The following is an 18,300-nucleotide window of genomic DNA, read 5'->3' as shown; positions in this document are numbered from 1 at the left end:
GGATGTTGCAGGCCCAGTACTGGGAACAGACAGGCAGTAGGGTTCGTGTTAATTGGTTATGTTATGTTACATTGCAGGATGTTGTGGGCCCAGTACTGGGAACAGACAGGCAGTAGGGTTCGTGTTAATTGGTTATGTTACATTGCAGGATGTTGTGGGCCCAGTACTGGGAACAGACAGGCAGTAGGGTTCGTGTTAATTGGTTATGTTACATTGCAGGATGTTGTGGGCCCAGTACTGGGAACAGACAGGCAGTAGGGTTCGTGTTAATTGGTTATGTTATGTTATATTGCAGGATGTTGTGGGTCCAGTACTGGGAACAGACAGGCAGTAGGGTTCGTGTTAATTGGTTATGTTATGTTATATTGCAGGATGTTGTGGGCCCAGTACTGGGAACAGACAGGCAGTAGGGTTCGTGTTAATTGGTTATGTTACATTGCAGGATGTTGTGGGCCCAGTACTGGGAACAGACAGGCAGTAGGGTTCGTGTTAATTGGTTATGTTATGTTACATTGCAGGATGTTGTGGGCCCAGTACTGGGAACAGACAGGCAGTAGGGTTCGTGTTAATTGGTTATGTTATGTTACATTGCAGGATGTTGTGGGCCCAGTACTGGGTACAGACAGGCAGTAGGGTTCGTGTTAATTGGTTATGTTATGTTACATTGCAGGATGTTGTGGGTCCAGTACTGGGAACAGACAGGCAGTAGGGTTCGTGTTAATTGGTTATGTTACATTGCAGGATGTTGTGGGTCCAGTACTGGGAACAGACAGGCAGTAGGGTTCGTGTTAATTGGTTATGTTATATTGCAGGATGTTGTGGGCCCAGTACTGGGAACAGACAGGCAGTAGGGTTCGTGTTAATTGGTTATGTTATGTTACATTGCAGAATGTTGTGGGTCCAGTACTGGGAACAGACAGGCAGTAGGGTTCGTGTTAATTGGTTATGTTATGTTATATTGCAGGATGTTGTGGGCCCAGTACTGGGAACAGACAGGCAGTAGGGTTCGTGTTAATTGGTTATGTTATGTTACATTGCAGAATGTTGTGGGTCCAGTACTGGGAACAGACAGGCAGTAGGGTTCGTGTTAATTGGTTATGTTATGTTATATTGCAGGATGTTGTGGGCCCAGTACTGGGAACAGACAGGCAGTAGGGTTCGTGTTAATTGGTTATGTTATATTGCAGGATGTTGTGGGCCCAGTACTGGGAACAGACAGGCAGTAGGGTTCGTGTTAATTGGTTATGTTATGTTACATTGCAGAATGTTGTGGGTCCAGTACTGGGAACAGACAGGCAGTAGGGTTCGTGTTAATTGGTTATGTTATATTGCAGGATGTTGTGGGCCCAGTACTGGGAACAGACAGGCAGTAGGGTTCGTGTTAATTGGTTATGTTATGTTATATTGCAGGATGTTGTGGGCCCAGTACTGGGAACAGACAGGCAGTAGGGTTCGTGTTAATTGGTTATGTTACATTGCAGGATGTTGTGGGTCCAGTACTGGGTACAGACAGGCAGTAGGGTTCGTGTTAATTGGTTATGTTATGTTACATTGCAGAATGTTGTGGGTCCAGTACTGGGTACAGACAGGCAGTAGGGTTCGTGTTAATTGGTTATGTTATGTTACATTGCAGAATGTTGTGGGTCCAGTACTGGGTACAGACAGGCAGTAGGGTTCGTGTTAATTGGTTATGTTACATTGCAGGATGTTGTGGGCCCAGTACTGGGAACAGACAGGCAGTAGGGTTCGTGTTAATTGGTTATGTTACATTGCAGGATGTTGCTGGCCCAGTACTGGGAACAGACAGGCAGTAGGGTTCGTGTTAATTGGTTATGTTATGTTACATTGCAGGATGTTGTGGGCCCAGTACTGGGAACAGACAGGCAGTAGGGTTCGTGTTAATTGGTTATGTTACATTGCAGGATGTTGTGGGCCCAGTACTGGGAACAGACAGGCAGTAGGGTTCGTGTTAATTGGTTATGTTACATTGCAGGATGTTGTGGGCCCAGTACTGAGAACAGACAGGCAGTAGGGTTCGTGTTAATTGGTTATGTTACATTGCAGGATGTTGCGGGCCCAGTACTGGGAACAGACAGGCAGTAGGGTTCGTGTTAATTGGTTATGTTATGTTATATAGCAGGATGTTGTGGGCCCAGTACTGGGAACAGACAGGCAGTAGGGTTCGTGTTAATTGGTTATGTTATGTTACATTGCAGGATGTTGCCGGCCCAGTACTGGGTACAGACAGGCAGTAGGGTTCGTGTTAATTGGTTATGTTACATTGCAGGATGTTGTGGGCCCAGTACTGGGAACAGACAGGCAGTAGGGTTCGTGTTAATTGGTTATGTTACATTGCAGGATGTTGCGGGCCCAGTACTGGGAACAGACAGGCAGTAGGGTTCGTGTTAATTGGTTATGTTACATTGCAGGATGTTGTGGGCCCAGTACTGGGAACAGACAGGCAGTAGGGTTCGTGTTAATTAGTTATGTTATGTTACATTGCAGGATGTTGTGGGCCCAGTACTGGGAACAGACAGGCAGTAGGGTTCGTGTTAATTGGTTATGTTACATTGCAGGATGTTGTGGGCCCAGTACTGGGAACAGACAGGCAGTAGGGTTCGTGTTAATTGGTTATGTTACATTGCAGGATGTTGCGGGCCCAGTACTGGGTACAGACAGGCAGTAGGGTTCGTGTTAATTGGTTATGTTACATTGCAGGATGTTGTGGGCCCAGTACTGGGAACAGACAGGCAGTAGGTTTCGTGTTAATTGGTTATGTTACATTGCAGGATGTTGCGGGCCCAGTACTGAGAACAGACAGGCAGTAGGGTTCGTGTTAATTGGTTATGTTACATTGCAGGATGTTGCGGGCCCAGTACTGGGAACAGACAGGCAGTAGGGTTCGTGTTAATTGGTTATGTTATGTTATATTGCAGGATGTTGTGGGCCCAGTACTGGGAACAGACAGGCAGTAGGGTTCGTGTTAATTGGTTATGTTACATTGCAGGATGTTGTGGGCCCAGTACTGGGAACAGACAGGCAGTAGGGTTCGTGTTAATTGGTTATGTTATGTTATATTGCAGGATGTTGTGGGTCCAGTACTGGGAACAGACAGGCAGTAGGGTTCGTGTTAATTGGTTATGTTACATTGCAGGATGTTGCGGGCCCAGTACTGGGAACAGACAGGCAGTAGGGTTCGTGTTAATTGGTTATGTTACATTGCAGGATGTTGTGGGCCCAGTACTGGGAACAGACAGGCAGTAGGGTTCGTGTTAATTGGTTATGTTATATTGCAGGATGTTGCGGGCCCAGTACTGGGAACAGACAGGCAGTAGGGTTCGTGTTAATTGGTTATGTTACATTGCAGGATGTTGTGGGTCCAGTACTGGGAACAGACAGGCAGTAGGGTTCGTGTTAATTGGTTATGTTACATTGCAGGATGTTGCGGGCCCAGTACTGGGAACAGACAGGCAGTAGGGTTCGTGTTAATTGGTTATGTTACATTGCAGGATGTTGCGGGCCCAGTACTGGGAACAGACAGGCAGTAGGGTTCGTGTTAATTGGTTATGTTATGTTACATTGCAGGATGTTGTGGGCCCAGTACTGGGTACAGACAGGCAGTAGGGTTCGTGTTAATTGGTTATGTTACATTGCAGGATGTTGTGGGCCCAGTACTGGGAACAGACAGGCAGTAGGGTTCGTGTTAATTGGTTATGTTACATTGCAGGATGTTGTGGGTCCAGTACTGGGAACAGACAGGCAGTAGGGTTCGTGTTAATTGGTTATGTTATGTTACATTGCAGGATGTTGTGGGTCCAGTACTGGGAACAGACAGGCAGTAGGGTTCGTGTTAATTGGTTATGTTACATTGCAGGATGTTGTGGGCCCAGTACTGGGAACAGACAGGCAGTAGGGTTCGTGTTAATTGGTTATGTTACATTGCAGGATGTTGCGGGCCCAGTACTGGGAACAGACAGGCAGTAGGGTTCGTGTTAATTGGTTATGTTATGTTATATTGCAGGATGTTGCGGGCCCAGTACTGGGAACAGACAGGCAGTAGGGTTCGTGTTAATTGGTTATGTTACATTGCAGGATGTTGCGGGCCCAGTACTGGGAACAGACAGGCAGTAGGGTTCGTGTTAATTGGTTATGTTACATTGCAGGATGTTGTGGGCCCAGTACTGGGTACAGATAGGCAGTAGGGTTCGTGTTAATTGGTTATGTTACATTGCAGGATGTTGTGGGCCCAGTACTGGGAACAGACAGGCAGTAGGGTTCGTGTTAATTGGTTATGTTATATTGCAGGATGTTGTGGGCCCAGTACTGGGAACAGACAGGCAGTAGGGTTCGTGTTAATTGGTTATGTTATGTTACATTGCAGGATGTTGCGGGCCCAGTACTGGGAACAGACAGGCAGTAGGGTTCGTGTTAATTGGTTATGTTACATTGCAGGATGTTGTGGGCCCAGTACTGGGAACAGACAGGCAGTAGGGTTCGTGTTAATTGGTTATGTTACATTGCAGGATGTTGTGGGTCCAGTACTGGGAACAGACAGGCAGTAGGGTTCGTGTTAATTGGTTATGTTATGTTACATTGCAGGATGTTGTGGGCCCAGTACTGGGAACAGACAGGCAGTAGGGTTCGTGTTAATTGGTTATGTTATGTTATATTGCAGGATGTTGTGGGCCCAGTACTGGGAACAGACAGGCAGTAGGGTTCGTGTTAATTGGTTATGTTATGTTACATTGCAGGATGTTGTGGGCCCAGTACTGGGAACAGACAGGCAGTAGGGTTCGTGTTAATTGGTTATGTTACATTGCAGGATGTTGTGGGTCCAGTACTGGGAACAGACAGGCAGTAGGGTTCGTGTTAATTGGTTATGTTACATTGCAGGATGTTGTGGGCCCAGTACTGGGAACAGACAGGCAGTAGGGTTCGTGTTAATTGGTTATGTTACATTGCAGGATGTTGCAGGCCCAGTACTGGGAACAGACAGGCAGTAGGGTTCGTGTTAATTGGTTATGTTATATTGCAGGATGTTGCAGGCCCAGTACTGGGAACAGACAGGCAGTAGGGTTCGTGTTAATTGGTTATGTTATATTGCAGGATGTTGCAGGCCCAGTACTGGGAACAGACAGGCAGTAGGGTTCGTGTTAATTGGTTATGTTATATTGCAGGATGTTGCGGGCCCAGTACTGGGAACAGACAGGCAGTAGGGTTCGTGTTAATTGGTTATGTTATGTTACATTGCAGGATGTTGTGGGCCCAGTACTGGGAACAGACAGGCAGTAGGGTTCGTGTTAATTGGTTATGTTATGTTACATTGCAGGATGTTGTGGGCCCAGTACTGGGAACAGACAGGCAGTAGGGTTCGTGTTAATTGGTTATGTTATGTTACATTGCAGGATGTTGTGGGCCCAGTACTGGGAACAGACAGGCAGTAGGGTTCGTGTTAATTGGTTATGTTATATTGCAGGATGTTGCGGGCCCAGTACTGCCAGCTGATGCAGCCTCCAGGGGCCAGTATGGACGCCGTGGGACAGGACTCTCCTAAGATGTCCGCCGGTCAGATGCTGCTGGTGGCCTTCGATGGCATGTTTGCTCAGCTAGAGACCGCCTTCGGTCAGCTCACAGAGAAGGTAACACATCTACTTCCTCAATGTCCTCTCGCTTTCTCAATCTCTTTCTCAATCTCTCACCCTCTCTCTTTCTCAAGCTCTTTCCCCTCTCTCAGCCTCTTGCTTTCTCAAGCTCTTTCCTCTCTCTCACCCTCTCTCTTTCTCAAGCTCTTTCCCCCCTCTCACCCTCTCTCTTTCTCAATCTCTTTCTCAATCTCTTTCCCAATCTCTTTCCCCTCTCAGCCTCTCTCTTTCTCAAGCTCTTTCCCCTCTCAGCCTCTCTTTCTCTAGCTCTTTCCCCTCTCTGACTCTTTCTCAATCTCTTTCCCCTCTCAGCCTCTCTCTTTCTCAATCTCTTTCTCAATCTCTCACCCTCTCGTTTCCTCAATCTCTTTCCTCCGTCTCTTTCTCACTCTTGTCTCAATCTCTCTTTCATCTTAAACTCATCTTTGTCTTGTTATTCCTCTTCACTGCACATTCCATTTGTTTGTCACGTTTATCTCAGGCTATTTCCTTTCTTCTCACTCTCCCGTCTCTCAATGATGTTATTTCCTCTCCTCTCTAGATGATTTCCATGGAGGTGCCGCCTGCGTGGCGGAAGGTGGATGTGATGCGTGAGGCGCGGGCGGCCCAGGTCCATTTCTTCCACAGCGGTCCTCACAGACATGTTCTGGAGGAGATCTTCTTCCTCAAGAGACTCCAAACCATCAGGGAGTTTTTCAGGCTGTGTGGATCCTTCGCTCAGACACTCTCTGGTGAGAATACTGATGGCTTTATAGTCTCTCTGTGTGGATCCTTCGCTCAGACACTCTCTGGTGAGAATACTGATGGCTTTATAGTCTCTCTCTGTGGATCCTTCGCTCAGACACTCTCTGGTGAGAATACTGATGGCTTTATAGTCTCTCTGTGTGGATCCTTCACTCAGACACTCTCTGGTGAGAATACTGATGGCTTTATAGTCTCTCTGTGTGGATCCTTCGCTCAGACACTCTCTGGTGAGAACACGGATGGCTTTATAGTCTCTCTGTGTGGATCCTTCGCTCAGACACTCTCTGGTGAGAATACTGATGGCTTTATAGTCTCTCTGTGTGGATCCTTCACTCAGACACTCTCTGGTGAGAATACTGATGGCTTTATAGTCTCTCTGTGTGGATCCTTCACTCAGACACTCTCTGGTGAGAATACTGATGGCTTTATAGTCTCTCTGTGTGGATCCTTCACTCAGACACTCTCTGGTGAGAATACTGATGGCTTTATAGTCTCTCTGTGTGGATCCTTCGCTCAGACACTCTCTGGTGAGAACACAGATGGCTTTATAGTCTCTCTGTGTGGATCCTTCGCTCAGACACTCTGGTGAGAATACTGATGGCTTTATAGTCTCTCTGTGTGGATCCTTCGCTCAGACACTCTCTGGTGAGAACACTGATGGCTTTATAGTCTCTCTGTGTGGATCCTTCGCTCAGACACTCTCTGGTGAGAACACGGATGGCTTTATAGTCTCTATGTGTGGATCCTTCGCTCAGACACTCTCTGGTGAGAATACTGATGGCTTTATAGTCTCTCTGTGTGGATCCTTCACTCAGACACTCTCTGGTGAGAACACGGATGGCTTTATAGTCTCTCTGTGTGGATCCTTCACTCAGACACTCTCTGGTGAGAATACTGATGGCTTTATAGTCTCTCTGTGTGGATCCTTCGCTCAGACACTCTCTGGTGAGAATACTGATGGCTTTATAGTCTCTCTGTGTGGATCCTTCACTCAGACACTCTCTGGTGAGAATACTGATGGCTTTATAGTCTCTCTGTGTCAAAATTAATTTTCAATTTAAGCTTTATTGTTATGGGAAACATATGTTTACATTGCCAAAGCAAGTGAAGTAGACAACAAACAAAAACAAAGTGAAATAAAAAGTTAAAACAGTAATTATTATACTCACGCTAGTTAGAAAAGAATCAAGAAGTTTCAAATGTCATGTGTCTGTTATGAGCGTTGTCCTGTCCCTCAGATCCAGAACGACATGTCATGTGTCTGTTATGAGCGTTGTCCTGTCCCTCAGATCCACAACGACATGACATGTGTCTGTTATGAGCGTTGTCCTGTCCCTCAGATCCACAACGACATGTCATGTGTCTGTTATGAGCGTTGTCCTGTCCCTCAGATCCACAACGGCAGTAGAGGTCAACACTAATGTCATGTGTCTGTTATGAGCGCTGTCCTGTCCCTCAGATCCACAACGGCAGTAGAGGTCAACACTAATGTCATGTGTCTGTTATGAGCGCTGTCCTGTCCCTCAGATCCACAACGGCAGTAGAGGTCAACACTAATGTCATGTGTCTGTTATGAGCGCTGTCCTGTCCCTCAGATCCACAACGGCATGACATGTGTCTGTTATGAGCGCTGTCCTGTCCCTCAGATCCAGAACGACATGTCATGTGTCTGTTATGAGCGTTGTCCTGTCCCTCAGATCCAGAACGGCATGACATGTGTCTGTTATGAGCGCTGTCCTAGGCATGTCATGTGTCTGTTATGAGCGCTGTCCTGTCCCTCAGATCCACAACGGCAGTAGAGGTCAACACTGTAAAGTCTGTATCTGAGAGATGCTTTTGTGTCAGATGAAGAAAGGGGGGGTCTTAGGAAACAAGGTTTCATCCACTCAGTTTTTATAAAAAACCTTTTTCAACTAGAGAAACGGTTTAAATACATACAGATACTTATCAGGATATTATTATTGACAGTATATCGTACCTTTTTGACGATGGCTAGTTGTCTGTTCCTGCTCCAGAACTCCAGGATGTTCCCTCAGCTTGTTCTCCAACTGACTAAATGGAGCCAGTTGGTTTTCAGCACTTCTGTCTCCATGGCTTCTGTCTCCATGGCTTCTGTCTCCATGGCTTCTGTCTCCATGGCTTCTGTCTCCACGGCTTCTGTCTCCACGGCTTCTGTCTCCACGGCTTCTGTCTCCACGGCTTCTGTCTCCACGGCTTCTGTCTCCACGGCTTCTGTCTCCACGGCTTCTGTCTCCACGGCTTCTGTCTCCACGGCTTCTGTCTCCACGGCTTCTGCCTCCACGGCTTCTGTCTCCACGGCTTCTGTCTCCACGGCTTCTGTCTCCACGGCTTCTGTCTCCACGGCTTCTGTCTCCACGGCTTCTGTCTCCACGGCTTCTGTCTCCACGGCTTCTGTCTCCACGGCTTCTGTCTCCACGGCTTCTGTCTCCACGGCTTCTGTCTCCACGGCTTCTGTCTCCACGGCTTCTGTCTCCACGGCTTCTGCCTCCACGGCTTCTGTCTCCACGGCTTCTGTCTCCACGGCTTCTGTCTCCACGGCTTCTGTCTCCACGGCTTCTGTCTCCACGGCTTCTGTCTCCACGGCTTCTGCCTCCACGGCTTCTGTCTCCACGGCTTCTGCCTCCACGGCTTCTGCCTCCACGGCTTCTGCCTCCTTGGCTTCTGCCTCCACGGCTGACCTAAACTTGTTTTCTCATGGCTTTCTCTCGTCTCTCTGCAGCAGACGTATAGTGAGCAGTATAGTGAGCAGTATAGTCAGACGTATAGTGAGCAGTATGTTTGGAACATCGACTCACAATAAAATCACTATTGAATAGCAATCCATACAGAATCATAGGAACCTAAATGCATATCATATCTCTACCTAAACAATCCATACAGAATCATAGGAACCTAAATGCATATCATATCTCTACCTAAACAATCCATACAGAATCATAGGAACCTAAATGCATATCATATCTCTACCTAAACAATCCATACAGAATCATAGGAACCTAAATGCATATCATATCTCTACCTAAACAATCCATACAGAATCATAGGAACCTAAATGCATATTGTATCTCTACCTAAGTATCATGATAATATTGTATTGCGATGTCCCTGGCAATTCCCAGCCTTATGAAACAGTGTCTGAAACATTATATATATATAGTGCGTTTGACCCCCTCTCTCTCCCCCCTCCCTCCCTCCCAGGTACGTGCCCCCCAGTGTCTGAGGACCCTCCTCCCTCCAACGGCCCAGTAGTGGGTCTGGGGGGTGTAGGTCTACCAGGGAAGCCCCTGTTCCGGGGGGCGGCGGCGGCGGTGGTAGTGAGCGAGGAGCAGATGACCCGGCCCATCAAGGCGTTCACGGCGGAGTTTGTCCGTCAGATGCTGATTGGTCTTCCCACCCAGACCCTGGGTCTGTCTCTCTGCAGCACTCTGTCCGCCCTGGGTCTGGATCTTACCGCGCAGGTGGAGGCCAAGGATTTCGGAGCCGACGGCAAGGTAGGAAGTGGAACGTTACGGACCTGATCGATCAAAATGTTATATTGTCTTCATACATGTTTAGTTCTGATTTAAATGTGTCGTTGCTAACGGTCCAGGTGTCGCTGGATGAGTTGTGTAAGCAGACAGTGGTGCAGGGTCTGGGCGCAGGCCGTATGTCTCAGCTGCTACTGAACAGAGGCACGGTGCTGGCGTCCTCCTACGACACGGCCTGGAAGAAACTGGACCTGCTCAGACGCCTGGAGACCAGCCTGGACGCTGCCAAGGTCTCCCTGCAGCGCACCCAGCTACACATCACCATGTTCCAGGTGAGAGGAGGAGGGGGGGGTTAACCCTGTCCTGTCTCTGTGTGTCCCAGTGTGAGAGGAGTGGTGTGGGGGTTAACCCTGTCCTGTCTCTGTGTGTCCCAGTGTGAAAGGAGGGGTGGGGGTTAACCCTGTCCTGTCTCTGTGTGTCCCAGTGTGAGAGGAGGGGTGTGGGGGTTAACCCTGTCCTGTCTCTGTGTGTCCCAGTGTGAGAGGAGGAGGGGTTAACGCTGTCCTGAGAGGGGTGGTGTGGGGGTTAACCCTGTCCTGTCTCTGTGTGTCCCAGTGTGAGAGGAGGGGGGTGTGGGTTAACCCTGTCCTGTCTCTGTGTGTCCCAGTGTGAGAGGGGTGGTGTGGGGGTTAACCCTGTCCTGTCTCTGTGTAGCCCAGTGTGAGAGGAGGGGGGTGTTAACCCTGTCCTGTCTCTGTGTGTCCCAGTGTGAGAGGAGGGGGGGGTTAACCCTGTCCTGTCTCTGTGTGTCCCAGTGTGAGAGGGGTGGTGTGGGGGTTAACCCTGTCCTGTCTCTGTGTAGCCCAGTGGCAGCATGAAGACTTGATAGGTCCTAGGACCCAGCGTGTGTGTGTGTGTGTGTGTGTGTGTGTGTGTGTGTGTGTGTGTTTGTGTTAGTTAAAGGGATAATCCACCCCCAGGAATATAAACCATGAAACTCCTGTCAATTTGGTAAAAGCCTGTGTTGTATCAGTGGGTTAAATAACATGATTTAATCACTAAGTGGTCCGTTTGAGAAATCAAGAAATCATGTAGGAACGCGTCATAGCTACACTACATATATATCTATATATATATATATATCAGTGCCTTGCGAAAGTATTCGGCCCCCTTGAACTTTGCGACCTTTTGCCACATTTCAGGCTTCAAACATAAAGATATAAAACTATTTTTTTGTGAAGAATCAACAACAAGTGGGACACAATCATGAAGTGGAATGACATTTATTGGATATTTCAAACTTTTTTAACAAATCAAAAACTGAAAAATTGGGCGTGCAAAATTATTCAGCCCCTTTACTTTCAGTGCAGCAAACTCTCTCCAGAAGTTCAGTGAGGATCTCTGAATGATCCAATGTTGACCTAAATGACTAATGATGATAAATACAATCCACCTGTGTGTAATCAAGTCTCTGTATAAATGCACCTGCACTGTGATAGTCTCAGAGGTCCGTTAAAAGCGCAGAGAGCATCATGAAGAACAAGGAACACACCAGGCAGGTCCGAGATACTGTTGTGAAGAAGTTTAAAGCCGGATTTGGATACAAAAAGATTTCCCAAGCTTTAAACATCCCAAGGAGCACTGTGCAAGCGATAATATTGAAATGGAAGGAGTATCAGACCACTGCAAATCTACCAAGACCTGGCCTTCCCTCTAAACTTTCATCTCATACAAGGAGAAGACTGATCAGAGATGCAGCCAAGAGGCCCATGATCACTCTGGATGAACTGCAGAGATCTACAGCTGAGGTGGGAGACTCTGTCCATAGGACAACAATCAGTCGTATATTGCACAAATCTGGCCTTTATGGAAGAGTGGCAAGAAGAAAGCCATTTCTTAAAGATATCCATAAAAAGTGTCGTTTAAAGTTTGCCACAAGCCACCTGGGAGACACACCAAACATGTGGAAGAAGGTGCTCTGGTCAGATGAAACCAAAATTGAACTTTTTGGCAACAATGCAAAACGTTATGTTTGGCGTAAAAGCAACACAGCTGAACACACCATCCCCACTGTCAAACATGGTGGTGGCAGCATCATGGTTTGGGCCTGCTTTTCTTCAGCAGGGACAGGGAAGATGGTTAAAATTGATGGGAAGATGGATGGAGCCAAATACAGGACCATTCTGGAAGAAAACCTGATGGAGTCTGCAAAAGATCTGAGACTGGGACGGAGATTTGTCTTCCAACAAGACAATGATCCAAAACATAAAGCAAAATCTACAATGGAATGGTTCAAAAATAAACATATCCAGGTGTTAGAATGGCCAAGTCAAAGTCCAGACCTGAATCCAATCGAGAATCTGTGGAAAGAACTGAAAACTGCTGTTCACAAATGCTCTCCATCCAACCTCACTGAGCTCGAGCTGTTTTGCAAGGAGGAATGGGAAAAAATGTCAGTCTCTTGATGTGCAAAACTGATAGAGACATACCCCAAGCGACTTACAGCTGTAATCGCAGCAAAAGGTGGGGCTACAAAGTATTAACTTAAGGGGGCTGAATAATTTTGCACGCCCAATTTGTCAGTTTTTGATTTGTTAAAAAAGTTTGAAATATCCAATAAATGTCGTTCCACTTCATGATTGTGTCCCACTTGTTGTTGATTCTTCACAAAAAAATACAGTTTTATATCTTTATGTTTGAAGCCTGAAATGTGGCAAAAGGTCGCAAAGTTCAAGGGGGCCGAATACTTTCGCAAGGCACTGTATATATATATAAATACACACGAGTATGTGGGACACCCATTAAAATGTGTGGATTCGGCTATTTAAGCCACACCCTGTTGCCGACAGGTGTATAAAATCAAGCACACAGCCATGCAATCTCCATAGACAAACATTGGCAGTATAAGGGCCTTACTGAAGAGTTCAGTGACTTTCAATGTGGCACCGTCATAGGATGCCACCTTTCCAACAAGTTAGTTGGTCAAATTTCTGCCCTGCTAGAGCTGCCCCGGTTAACTGTGAGTACTGTTATTGTGAAGTGGAAACGTCTAGGAGCAACAACGGCTCAGCTGAGAAGTGGTAGGCCACACAAGCTCACAGAACAGGACCGCAGAGTGCTGAAGCGCGTAGCTCTTAAGAATCAAATCAAATCAAATTGTATTTGTCACATACACATGGTTAGCAGATGTTAGTGCGAGTGTAGCGAAATGCTTGTGCTTCTAGTTCCGACAATGCAGTAATAACAAGTAATCTAACTAACAATTCCAAAACTACTGTCTTGTACACAGTGTAAGGGGATAAAGAATATGTACATAAGGATATATGAATGAGTGATGGTACAGAGCAGCATAGGCAAGATACAGTAGATGGTATCGAGTACAGTATGTACAAATGAGATGAGTATGTAAACAAAGTGGCATAGTATAGTATAAAGTGGCTAGTGATACATGTATTACATAAGGATACCGTCGATGATATAGAGTACAGTATATACGTATGCATATGAGATGAATAATGTAGGGTAAGTAACATTTATTTAAGGTAGCATTGTTTAAAGTGGCTAGTGATATATTTACATCATTTCCCATCAATTCCCATTATTAAAGTGGCTGGAGTTGAGTCAGTGTCAGTGTGTTGGCAGCAGCCACTCAGTGTTAGTGGTGGCTGTTTAACAGTCTGATGGCCTTGAGATAGAAGCTGTTTTTCAGTCTCTCGGTCCCTGCTTTGATGCACCTGTACTGACCTCGCCTTCTGGATGATAGCGGGGTGAACAGGCAGTGGCTCGGGTGGTTGATGTCCTTGATGATCTTTATGGCCTTCCTGTGACATCGGGTGGTGTAGGTGTCCTGGAGGGCAGGTAGTTTGCCCCCGGTGATGCGTTGTGCAGACCTCACTACCCTCTGGAGAGCCTTGCGGTTGAGGGCGGTGCAGTTGCCATACCAGGCGGTGATACAGCCCGCCAGGATGCTCTCGATTGTGCATCTGTAGAAGTTTGTGAGTGCTTTTGGTGACAAGCCGAATTTCTTCAGCCTCCTGAGGTTGAAGAGGCGCTGCTGCGCCTTCTTCACGATGCTGTCTGTGTGAGTGGACCAATTCAGTTTGTCTGTGATGTGTATGCCGAGGAACTTAAAACTTGCTACCCTCTCCACTACTGTTCCATCGATGTGGATAGGGGGGTGTTCCCTCTGCTGTTTCCTGAAGTCCACAATCATCTCCTTAGTTTTGTTGACGTTGAGTGTGAGGTTATTTTCCTGACACCACACTCCGAGGGCCCTCACCTCCTCCCTGTAGGCCGTCTCATCGTTGTTGGTAATCAAGCCTACCACTGTTGTGTCGTTGTTGAATCGTCAGTCCTCGGTTGCAACACTCACTGCTGAGTTCCCAACTTCCTTCTGGAAGCAACATCAGCACAAGAACTGTTCGTCGGGAGCTTCATGAAATGGGTTTCCATGGCCGAGCAGCCACATACAAGCCCCAGATCACTGTGCTCAATGTCAAGCGTCGGCTGGAGTGGTGTGAAGCTCGCCGCCTCTGGACTCTGGAGCAGTGGAAACGTGTTCTCTGTAGTGATGAATCACGATTCACCATCTGTCAGTCCAACGGACAAATCTGAAGTTGGCGGATGCCAGGAGAACGCTACCTGCCCCAATGTATAATGCCAACTGTAAAGTTTGGTGGAGGAGGAATAATGGTCTGGGGCTGTTTTTCATGGTTCGGGCCCCTTAGTTCCAGTGAAGGGAAATCTTAACTCTACAGCATACAATGACATTCTAGAAGATTCTGTGCTTCCAACTTTGTGGCAACAGTTTGGTGAAGGCCCTTTCCTGTTTCAGCGTGACAAAGCCAGGTCCATACTGAAAAGGTTTGTCGAGCTCAGTCTGGAAGATCTTGACTGGCCTGCACAGAGCCCTGACCTCAACCCCATCAAACACCTCTGGGATGAATTGGAACGCTGACTGCGAGCCAAGCCCAATCGCCTAACATCAGTGCCCGAACTCACCAATGCTCTTGTGAATGGAAGCAAGTTCCCACAGCAATGTTCCAACATCTAGTGGAAAGCCTTCCCAGAAGAGTGGAGGCTGTTATAGCAGCAATGTTCCAACATCTAGTGGAAAGCCTTCCCAGAAGAGTGGAGGCTGTTATAGCAGCAATGTTCCAGCATCTACTGGAAAGCCTTCCCAGAAGAGTGGAGGCTGTTATAGCAGCAATGTTCCAACATCTAGTGGAAAGCCTTCCCAGAAGAGTGGAGGCTGTTATAGCAGCAATGTTCCAACATCTAGTGGAAAGCCTTGCCAGAAGAGTGGAGGCTGTTATAGCAGCAATGTTCCAACATCTAGTGGAAAGCCTTCCCAGAAGAGTGGAGGCTGTTATAGCAGCAATGTTCCAACATCTAGTGGAAAGCCTTCCCAGAAGAGTGGAGGCTGTTATAGCAGCAATGTTCCAACATCTAGTGGAAAGCCTTCCCAGAAGAGTGGAGGCTGTTATTAGCAGCAAAAGGGGGGACCAACTCCATATTAATGACCATGATTTTGGAATGAGACGTTTGACGATCAGGTGTCTACATACTGTTGGTCGTGTAGAGTACATGGTTCTCTCACAGGAGATGGTGTGTTATCACATTTCATAACGGTTTTAAAACCAGTACCTTCAGTCCAGATTGCTGTATCAGCCAATAGATAGTACCGTCATACTTGTTCTAGAACAAGTATATTATCAAGTTTATATCGTCATGACAACGTATATATGTGCTCAATCTACTGTGTACCAAATTATTCAACCATCTTCAACCAAGTACCATCTCGTAATGCGTCCCTTTGTGTCTGAGGCAAGGGCCCTTGTTGCCATTCCCTGCACTCTCTCTGGGTAGCAGAGTTGCACGTTTTTGTTTTCACAGCTAGCTAGCTACTTCACATGCTGATATTGACTTTGGTATTATTCTGTGTAGCTACGTTTCCTAGCTGGCCAACCCAGAGAGAGCATTGTATTGTGGGTTTTGTAGTCGACTTGAGCTGCAACAGATTTTCACATGTTGCTACCAACCTTGTTATGACGACAAAAATGAAATATTCGTTCCCCAAAAAATATATATTGTTTTCACGTATCAGTGTTATTTAACACTGTTAATCATAGGAAGTAGAGTTTTGGGATGGATTTTCCCTATTAACCCTGTCCCCTCTCTGTGTTCCAGTGGCAGCATGAGGACGTGCTCGGCCCTAGGACCCAGCCGATGAGTGTGAGCCCTCCTCCTCGCTCCATCATCCTCAGTAGCATGAAGAAGAAGCTTTACAAACTCAGCCAGGACGAGGCGGCCATCGCTGCTGTCCAGGTCAGTCATCAACAATTATTATTTATATTTTTTATTTAACTTGACAAGTCAGTTGAGAACAAATTATTTTTTACTATGACAGCCGAGGAACAGTGGGTGAACTGCCTTGTTCAGGGGCAGAACGACAGATTTTTACCTTGTCAGCTCGGGGATTCGATCTAGCTACCTTTCAGTTACTTGCCCAACGCTCTAACCACTAGGCTACCTGCTGACCAATCTGTCAACCTTGATAGCTAACTAGACCGTTACTCTTAGCTACTCCTGTAAATAAAATGCTCTCTTTTCTCTCTCTGGTCTGAGTCCTTTAATGACTGTGTGTCTGTGTTTTTTTTAATTGGATCTGTCCTCTCCCCCCCTGCAGGAGAAGCTGGCATCACTAGAGGGCAGTATAGAGCAGCGTCTGAAGTGGGCCGGAGGGGCCAACCCTGCCCTGGCCCCGGTGCTCCAGGACTTTGATCTGACCATCGCAGAGCGTCGCGCCCTCGTGGCCCGGGAGAGCCAGCGTACCAGCCAGGTACGCTGCCCACCTTCTGGGTTTACGTCTCCACCTTTCCTGGGTTTACATCTCCACCTTTTGGGTTTACATCTCCACCTTTTGGGTTTACATCTCCACCTTTTGGGTTTACATCTCCACCTTTTGGGTTTACATCTCCACCTTTTGGGTTTACATCTCCACCTTTTGGGTTTACATCTCCACCTTTTGGGTTTACATCTCCACCTTTTGGGTTTACATCTCCACCTTTTGGGTTTACATCTCCACCTTTTGGGTTTACATCTCCACCTTTTGGGTTTACATCTCCACCTTTTGGGTTTACATCTCCACCTTCTGGGTTTACATCTCCACCTTTCCTGGGTATACGTCTCCACCTTTCCTGGGTTTACGTCTCCACCTTTCCTGGGTTTACGTCTCCACCTTTCCTGGGTTTACGTCTCCACCTTTTGGGTTTACATCTCCACCTTTTGGGTTTACATCTCCACCTTTTGGGTTTACATCTCCACCTTTTGGGTTTACATCTCCACCTTCTGGGTTTACATCTCCACCTTCTGGGTTTACATCTCCACCTTTTGGGTTTACATCTCCACCTTTTGGGTTTACATCTCCACCTTCTGGGTTTACATCTCCACCTTTCCTGGGTATACGTCTCCACCTTTCCTGGGTTTACGTCTCCACCTTTCCTGGGTTTACGTCTCCACCTTTCCTGGGTATACGTCTCCACCTTCTGGGTTTACGTCTCCACCTTTCCTGGGTTTACGTCTCCACCTTTCCTGGGTTTACGTCTCCACATTTCCTGGGTTTACGTCTCCACCTTTCCTGGGTTTACGTCTCCACCTTTCCTGGGTTTACATCTCCACCTTTCCTGGGTTTACATCTCCACCTTTCCTGGGTTTACGTCTCCACCTTTCCTGGGTTTACGTCTCCACCTTTCCTGGGTTTACATCTCCACCTTTCCTGGGTTTACATCTCCACCTTTCCTGGGTTTACATCTCCACCTTTCCTGGGTTTACATCTCCACCTTTCCTGGGTTTACATCTCCACCTTTCCTGGGTTTACATCTCCACCCTTCCTGGGTTTACGTCTCCACCTTTCCTGGGTTTACGTCTCCACCTTTCCTGGGTTTACGTCTCCACCTTTCCTGGGTTTACGTCTCCACCTTTCCTGGGTTTACGTCTCCACCTTTCCTGGGTTTACGTCTCCACCTTTCCTGGGTTTACGTCTCCACCTTCTGGGTTTACGTCTCCAATGGCACCCTATTCCCTGTATAGTCAGGGTGTTCTGGAAGAACATGGAGAAAAATTTGCCAACCAGGGAATTCCAGGCTGTGGGGGTCCCTGGGAGGGGCATGCCCCCCCCTCCATTTTTTTGATGATGGTGGCGGATGAATGGCACGACAACGGGCCTCAGGATCTCATCACGATATCTCTGTGCATTCAAATAGTATGCCAATTGCACACACCCTCAAAACTTGAGACATCTTTCAAATTAGTTTATTGTGGAAAAAACTAAATCTAGTCTTCTCTTTCAATTTAGTTTATTATTAGTTTATTATTAAACTAAATCTTTCAAATTTATGCAAAAACCTAAAAGATTGTGTTCTGTC

General features: G+C 47.0%; 1 protein-coding gene across 4 annotated transcripts in view; it reads left to right on the top strand.

Annotated features, from left to right (window-relative positions):
* LOC110519445 (serine/threonine-protein kinase SMG1) overlaps positions 1 to 18,300 on the top strand; it is a 144,617-nt gene that overhangs the window by 110,478 nt on the left and 15,839 nt on the right. For all 4 annotated transcript variants that reach the window (XM_036939392.1, XM_036939391.1, XM_036939390.1 and 1 more), the window contains 6 exons: positions 5,477 to 5,639; positions 6,184 to 6,373; positions 9,606 to 9,898; positions 9,997 to 10,206; positions 16,064 to 16,201; positions 16,563 to 16,715. In XM_036939392.1, the coding sequence (XP_036795287.1) occupies positions 5,477 to 5,639; positions 6,184 to 6,373; positions 9,606 to 9,898; positions 9,997 to 10,206; positions 16,064 to 16,201; positions 16,563 to 16,715 (1,147 nt within the window). The remainder of the gene's footprint in view (positions 1 to 5,476; positions 5,640 to 6,183; positions 6,374 to 9,605; positions 9,899 to 9,996; positions 10,207 to 16,063; positions 16,202 to 16,562; positions 16,716 to 18,300) is intronic.

This window comes from Oncorhynchus mykiss, chromosome 12, assembly GCF_013265735.2.
Source record: "Oncorhynchus mykiss isolate Arlee chromosome 12, USDA_OmykA_1.1, whole genome shotgun sequence".
Lineage (NCBI taxonomy): Eukaryota > Metazoa > Chordata > Actinopteri > Salmoniformes > Salmonidae > Oncorhynchus > Oncorhynchus mykiss.
This window is presented reverse-complemented; position numbering and strand designations above follow the sequence as displayed.